This window comes from Artibeus jamaicensis, unplaced genomic scaffold (assembly GCF_021234435.1).
Source record: "Artibeus jamaicensis isolate MK-2021 breed Jamaican fruit bat unplaced genomic scaffold, CSHL_Jam_final scaffold_461, whole genome shotgun sequence".
Taxonomy (NCBI): Eukaryota; Metazoa; Chordata; class Mammalia; order Chiroptera; family Phyllostomidae; genus Artibeus; species Artibeus jamaicensis.
This window is the reverse complement of record NW_026522045.1, coordinates 16,708,951-16,716,695: the sequence shown is the minus strand read 5'-3', so window position 1 is coordinate 16,716,695 and position 7,745 is coordinate 16,708,951. Positions and strand designations below refer to the sequence as shown.

The following is a 7,745-nucleotide window of genomic DNA, read 5'->3' as shown; positions in this document are numbered from 1 at the left end:
ACCCATGCTGGAGCCTGAAGAAATAGCAAAGCAAGTGCAGCAGCAGTGGCAGCAGGCCACAGGCCATAACCATGTTCCGGCTATCATTTGAGGAAGCATGCCTCTTACTGACAGCCACCTTGCTCTTCTGCTTCCTGGCTGTGTGACCTTGATCAAGTGATTCAGCCTCCTGAAGTTTAATTTCTGGATTTGTAAAATGGGAATGATAGCAGCATCTAGTTCCTATTATTGCTGTGAGGAGAAAATTAGCATTTTGCCTGGGTCATAAGGATACTCAATAACAACACTAATATTTATGCATTTCTTTGTGCAAAAAAGATCTCCAATCCACTTGGAACTGTGTTAGGTTATTTCACGGGGGAGTTGGGGTGAGTCAGAAAGAGAATGGGGACTGTGATGTCCTTTCCCAGCCTTCAGTCCCAGGCAGACAGTAAATGTTTTCTGTTAGGAAGTTATTTCCTTCATTCCTCCTATTTCATGTCACTGGCCAGCCACACCTGGGCTCTGTGGTCCGGTCCTCTAACACTGTCAAACATGATTGGGACAATGGTTGCTTCCTTTGCCTAGATCGCCCTTCTTGCAGACACCCACATAGCTTGTTTTCTCAACTCCTTGGAGATTTTGTTCAAGCGTCACTTTACTGACCACTTCCACAAAAGGTAACAAGCAGCAACTCCCTCCCCTCCAGACCATACATGTTCACTGGCACTCTGGGTTTTTGTTTTGGTTTTTTTTTTGTTATTTATTCTCCACAAACTCCACAAGGTAAGGGACTTAGAACTTACAAGCCCCCTATAGTGTTTGATGTACATATCTGTGGTACTTAGTGTTTGTTGAACAAATGCATGGGAAGGGGGTCAGGAAGCCTGGTTCTTAAAGGGCCTCACTCAAGGCGAATGGCATTTGGCATGATCTGTAAGGAAAAGTTACTTTCATAGAAAGAAGAAATAAAGGGCCTCCAGGTAAGAAGCATAGCTCAAGCTAGGGCAAAGAGGCAGGACACTGCTGGTTAAGAACAGTGGTTGCATCTCAAAACTTTGGAAACACCTGGAAAGACTCTCTGCAGCAGGTCTGCAAACAGGTTAGATAGCTTACAAGGGCCTCTCTCTCGCCACCAGGCCCCACCTCCTAGAATTGGGGCGGGGACAAAACGCGCAGGCGCAGTTGAACTCTGGCGGCAACCAGGCCTGTGGGTGCAGAGACCCCGTCCAGCAGTTTTGAGTCAGCGGCGGCAGCGGCGGCTGAGGCTGAGGCTGAGGCTGAGGCTGAGGCTGTACCCTTTTGCTGCGGCCTGTCACCATTGCCGTGGAGCGGCTGCACGGAGGCAGAAATGCCGCTGCTGGACCGGGGCCTGCTCTGGCTAAGCCTGCTCCTGGGCTCCTGCGTTTCTCTTGGGTCAGCGGCTCAGGGCAACAATACCAAAGGTGATGCCTGTGCCCATCCCTGCCCTGATTGTAGGACCCCCTTTTTCCCTTCCAGCTCTCTTCCATTCTTCCCTCACTACATCCATCCTTTCCTTCCTAGCTCCCTTCCTTATAGTGTTCCTTTTTCCTTTCTTCCATCAGTTCATTCTTACACCCATTCTTTCTTCCCTCCCACCCACTGTCCTTTCTTCCCTCCATCCACATTTCCCTCCCTCCCTAAATCCATCTTTCCTTTCCTCTATACTTCCCTCCCTCTTTCTCCTGGATCTCTTCCTCTTTCCCTCCCTCATCCAGGCCTGAGGTTATGGCCAAAGCCTCACCCTGCCACCTAAGACTGGGGTTTCTTCTGTTTACCCTCTCCCACCATCCCTGGCTTGGTTAGCGGGGTTGTCAGAGTTGTCAGGGTGGAGGGTACAGCCTTGGCTCTTTCAGTACCCTAGCACCTACCATGAGTGGGAGGTTCAGTGTAAGTGCAGGTCATCTCATTGAAGCCCCACCCTCCCATGCAGATACTCTGAATGTCCTTCTAATCATTGTGGATGACCTGCGCCTCTCCTTGGGCTGTTATGGGGACAAGCTCATAAAGTCCCCAAACATCGACCAACTGGCATCCCACAGTCTCCTCTTCCAAAATGCCTTTGCCCAGGTATGTCTGGGGTTCTTTAGGTGTGGATGTGTGTCCTGTACGCTGAGGGGTGGGGGCTTGCCTCAGCAGTTGTTAGATGGCACTGATTGTGCCAAGCATCTCTATCAGAGAGAAGTGTCATCTGGAAAATGACATTGATATAACCTGGTTGTCCACTGACAAAGAAGACGGTGTTTTCAAGAGGTCCTCTCCTTAGGGTGGTCCTGACCAGCATCATTCCCCAAAGAATAGGTTGCCTGGGGCTGAGCAGGAAGGAGTGCTGTAGAATGTCACCCTCAGACCTGCCAACTATCCTTGAGCAAGTGCCAGGCAGCTTGCCATGGCATCACTCCTTCCTGAACCCCTTCATGGGGCGACACCCAGGACCATTGCCCATTCTGCGCACCTGTGAGACACAACTGTGTTGAAGGAGGACAAAATCATCTGCTGGTTTGAAGAGCTGAGTTCTTCCTCCCTCTTTCCTGGGAGACATTTCTGGTGACTGGGTAAGACCCAAATCCCACTGTTTGACTTTCAGATCTGCAAGATTCAGCCAAGCTGTTTGCTACGGACTCTGGAGGTTCCCTGGTTACAATTTAGCTCCCAGACTATTTTTCTCTGATAGTGTTTCTCTCTGCTTCTTCTCCCTAACAGCAAGCAGTGTGTGCCCCAAGCCGAGTGTCGTTCCTCACCGGGAGGAGACCTGACACCACGCGCCTATATGACTTCAACTCCTACTGGAGAGTACAGGCTGGAAACTTCTCCACCATCCCCCAGTACTTCAAGGAGAATGGCTATGTGACTATGTCCGTTGGAAAAGTCTTTCACCCTGGTACTGCTTGCTGTCCAAAGTCCGAGTTCTTCTTGTTTCTTGCCGAAGCACAGGGGATCCTGTACTGGGGCTGGGGCTATCTTTGAAGGGCTTCTTGGGACTGGGTAGACGCCTTATTATTCATTGCTTACTTTTTGCAAAATCTTAACTTCTCAACTTGGCTTCATGTTCTCACCCAAAGTAAAAAGGGGTAGAAGGAGGTTTTTTTTTCTCCATTCATAAATTAGTCATAGTACTGTTTGTTTCTGTCAGCTCATGGTATAGAAGGGACTGAACAGGTTAGGGAGGTGACAGTGTTCGGTGAGGTTCTAGCTCTATGCCTCTGTCCCCTAGGGTCCCTGTTAGTAAAGTTGGGAATTTAAGGGTTAGAACATCTGAGGATGTCCCACTTGGCCAGCTGTTGTTGCTGTATTTCCCAAGAAAGGGGTTGCTGCTTAAGGTCTGTGAATTAGGTCAGTAAGAGCAGTGTAAGCTCATATCTAGGACCTATAGGATGCCAGGGGCTGTCAGTTTTGACTTTCAACACCCCCTGATGAACTGACTTTCTTTAATGCCAAAGTGAGAATGATGAAGCACAGACTAACTCTAAGACTTCTTTTTAACTTACAGAAGAGTTGCATGATTACTTGACAAAAAGTTGGTAAAAAGGGAAAGTATAAATGAAATGTAAATTACTTGTAATCACAGCACCCTGCTGGGAGCTGTATTCGATTTCCACCATCTTCTGGGCACACCATTATTCTTATTGGAGATATTTCTGTGCATATAATTTTGTGTTGTGATTTTTTTAAACAAAATTTTCTCCTTTAGTTACTCTCAATTACAAAGTTTATTTTTTAAATGACAGTACAGTAGTCTAATATATACATGTACTGTACTTTAGTCCAAGTTGTTTTCAAGTCTTTGCTGTCATGCATTCAGCTGGAATGAATATCTCTGGGGGCAGAGTGAACTGTTGATGGTAGTGCCACCAGGAATTTGGGCCCCTGGCTTCCAGTCCCAGCTTTGCCACTTCTTAGCTGTGTAGTTGACCTTGAGCAAATCATTTACCCTCTGAGTCTCAGATTCCTTCTCTGGGAAGCTGGGGTCATAGCTGCCTTGATTACCTTCCAGGGGAGCACCCCAGTGCTGGTAGTCCAAGAGTGTGAAAGTACATTGAAAACCCAAGCTCTGTATGGACCACATTGCTTATCATTAGGGGCTATGATTTGAACATTTTCAGTAGCTTTCTTTTTGCTCACTGCTTATGTTGGCAGGATCAGCAGCCTTCTTCTGGAACCCAGCTGACCAGTCTAGGTTGAAAGTAACTTATGGTTGGATTAACTTGGGCCCACTTTTGAAGGTGAATCTGTCAAGAATCATGTTGTGCAATCAAAAACCAAGCATTAAGAGAACTTTCTATAGTCAATACTCATATTATAATAACCCTTGTCTCAGTGTAGCTGGAGAAAAAGACAATTTTGGGGAGAGGAAGAAATCCAGCAGGAGGGTGATCATGTTTCAAGAAGGTAGGCCAGACAAGGCCTGAATGGTATTGTTTGGCCTCCCATAGGATGGTTAGATTTTGGGATCGGGCTATAAGTACTGTGTGTTAGCCATAGAACAAAAGCTTTGCCTGTAGTCCTTGTGGAAACATATTTTTCAATTGGGTCCTTGTTCTGTCAGAAAAGAACCTGTCCAGGATGACAACAGCTACCATTGATTGAATGTTAGGTATGTGCCACTTATTGTGCTGGCTTCTCCTTTAATCCTCTCAACACAATGCAAGGTAGATTTTTATCATAGTCATCGTTTCCTGAGGAGGAAATTGAGGCTCACAGAGGTCAAGTGTCTTGCCCAAGATTGCACAAATACTAAGGGGCAGTGCTGGGATTTGAATCCAAGTCTGTCAGTGGCCTGTGCTCTATCTGCTGGCCTTATTGTGCTGAAGAGCCTTCTATCCACTGTCCCCCAATGTGTCACTGCTGGTAATCCTCTTTCTCCCCTAGTTCTGACTGTACAACACTCTCTGCTTCTCCTGGCTTATCCCATAGGTAGAACTTCCCTTCATGCCCCTTGCAAGCCTTGCTTACTCATTGCCAACTATCACTGGACCCACATCACTTCTGTGTCTTGGGCTTCCTACACTTAACACAGCACCTCTGCTCCCTACATAGCTGGCAGCCCCTCCTTGGTTTCACACCTTGTTATTTTGTCTTCCCAAATAGGATGTTAACTATTGAGCTTAGGAGTGGGTTTATGCTTCATGAATGAGCACTGAACCTGGGGTTCTAAGGCATGGATTGAAGTCCAGGCTCATTCAGCTTGGCATTGGCAGCTTGGCAGCTTGGCATATATCTGGTTGGCATTGGGTAGGGCCCCGACCTTCTCTGACCCTCTCCTTCCCCAGTTGCCCATGTCGGTGCCAATGCCTCTGCTGTCTCCTTCATATGGCAGGGTTCTGCGGGGCTGTGTTGCTCTAGCAGGCTGGCTTATCTCAATCACTCACCCTTTTAGGTTTCTTCCTCAGAGCCTAGCATGAACTGCCAGGGCTTAAAAGAGTGGGAGGTCAGATGCTTAATACTAAAATAGAAACCTAGAGAGAGATGACTTTAATGGGGCTTCTTATCATATGGCCTAAGCTCTTGATTTTATAGATAAAAAAACTGAGGCCCAAAGAGGGGAGATGATTCTTCCCCAATTATTTATAAAGTTTTAACTTTGGGTGGGGAGGGCATTGAAAGATGGTCCATAGTTTATTTAATGACTTTCTTCTTTTCCCCCTCAAGGAATATCTTCTAATCATAGTGATGATTCTCCATATAGCTGGTCTGTTCCACCTTATCATCCCTCCTCTGAAAAGTATGAAAATACTAAGGTAAGGATATGAAAGGGATACAGTTCTCAAGAGGAACTGCTTTTCCCCTGTATAATAATTTAAGTTGAACTATCATGTATACTATACCTTCTTCCAAGCCAGTTATCCATTGAGGTTTGTGGGTTTTGTTGGTGATCATGACTTGGCAGACGAGTGTTGTGATCTTTGGCATTAGGTCCAATGGAAAGGTGGCTTTGTTTTAGAATCTGGTGGGCATGTCTTGTTCTAGAACCTTATGTTCCAGTGTCTAAAACTCATTTAATAGTTCCTTAGTGCTCATTCTGGATAAGACTTGGTGATGAGGGTTGTAGGAGATGCAGAGACATGGAAATGAGAAGAGATACCTGTGCTCCAGGAACCTCAACCCAGGTCCTAAGAAAGGCATACCATCTGTCTGTCGGTGTTGGGCCTAATGGCTATGTTCAGGTGCTTTGTTAGGGATTTTACAATTTTAGGGCATTATGAAAAAAAAAGGAATATACAAAGAACCTTAAAATTAATCTTGGCATCCCCAATGTATAAATGAAACTAAAGCCCATAATTTAAGACATTCAGAAAACCAGCTGCAGGAATGAGAAATGACATGATCCTTGGAGGTTTTTAGAGATATTATGTGGAGAAGGCTATAGACTTGTGGGGGATGGTGTGGTGCAGAGGAGTATTATAAATTCTTGACAACTTTCTATTGCAAAATGCAGAAAGCTAAGGGCTCTGACCTTTGACTTGTGACTTGAATATTAATAGAATGAGATTAGAAGACCCCATCTCAATCCCTGTATTCCCATCTTGCTACTTTCTAGTGACTTCTCAAATGCCAGACTACTGTTTCCCACCCTGCACATTTGTTCTCAAAATGGTGATCTGACTATACAAAATCCCCCATGAATGCTGTGGGTCATATAGAGGGGAGCAGATACTGGGAGTCAGGTACTGGGCTGTCCATTCCTGGGGCAGGGTGAACAAGGTAGCCTGTGGAAGGACATTATTCTTTGAGATGGAGCAGTAGTTGCTACTGCCTCTGGGTCTTTGTGAGGTAGAAATCATAGTCAAAACTGACTTTGGCCTTTGGCCACCATGGCCACTTTGGGAAATAAAGCAGTAGATTCCATTCTGTGCATGATGCGGTTGAAGATTTTGGAATTTCATGGACTGTCACCTTATATAGTTGACTGAGACCCTGTCACTTACAAGCCTTAATCTTTCTTTGAAATTGAAGACAGATTTTTTCTTTTGTTAAAAATTTTTGAGATATAATTTATATACCATAAAAATTACACTTTAGAGTGTACAATTCAATGATTTTTAGTATAATCACAGACTTGTGGAACTGTTATTAAAATCAGTGTAAGACCATTTTCATTATCCTCCAAAATAGCCTTGTATCCATTATTATTCACTCCCAATTTCCTCTCAACCCCCAGCATGTGGTAACAACTGATCTGCTTTCTTTCTCTTTGGATTTTCCTATTCTGGATATTTTGTATAAATGGAATCATATAGTATATGGCCTTTTGTGTCTGGCATCTTTCACTTAGCATAATGTTTTTGAGGTTCATGTCATAGCATAGATTAGAACTTCATTACTGTTTATAGCCAAATAGTATTCCACTGTATGGTTGAATACATTTTATTTATCCATTCATCAGTTAATGGACATTTGTGTTGTTTCCACTTTTTGGCTGCTGTGAATAAAGCTGCTATAACATTCATGCACAGACTTTTCTATGGACTTAAGTTTTCAGTTCTCTTGGGAAGAATTGCTGGGTCAAGTGTTCATATGGACTTAGGATTTTACTTTTTGGTATACACCTAGGAGCAGAATTGCTGAGTTATATAATAACGCTATATGTAACTGTTTAAAGAACTGCCAGAGTGTTTTTCAAAGCAGCTGCATCATTTTACATGCCAACCAACAATGTATGAGGATTCCAATTTCTCCACATCCTTGGCAACACTTGTTATTTTACATTTTAAAAAATTACAGCCATCCGCCCTCATTGGTGTGGC

The 7,745-nt window shown here is 44.6% G+C and overlaps 1 protein-coding gene across 3 annotated transcripts in view; it reads left to right on the top strand.

Moving 5' to 3' along the window:
* The first annotated feature begins 1,176 nt into the window (after nucleotides 1-1,176).
* IDS (iduronate 2-sulfatase) overlaps nucleotides 1,177-7,745 on the top strand; it is a 31,490-nt gene continuing 24,921 nt past the window's right edge. For 2 of the 3 annotated variants that reach the window (XM_037148546.2, XM_053657524.1), the window contains exons 1-4: nucleotides 1,235-1,424; nucleotides 1,934-2,070; nucleotides 2,704-2,881; nucleotides 5,650-5,738. In XM_037148546.2, coding sequence (XP_037004441.2) covers nucleotides 1,331-1,424; nucleotides 1,934-2,070; nucleotides 2,704-2,881; nucleotides 5,650-5,738 — 498 coding nt within the window. In that variant the 5' untranslated portion in view covers nucleotides 1,235-1,330. Of the gene's footprint in view, nucleotides 1,425-1,933; nucleotides 2,071-2,703; nucleotides 2,882-5,649; nucleotides 5,739-7,745 lie in introns of all 3 variants that reach the window. The other variant, XM_037148547.2, reaches the window with a different exon arrangement.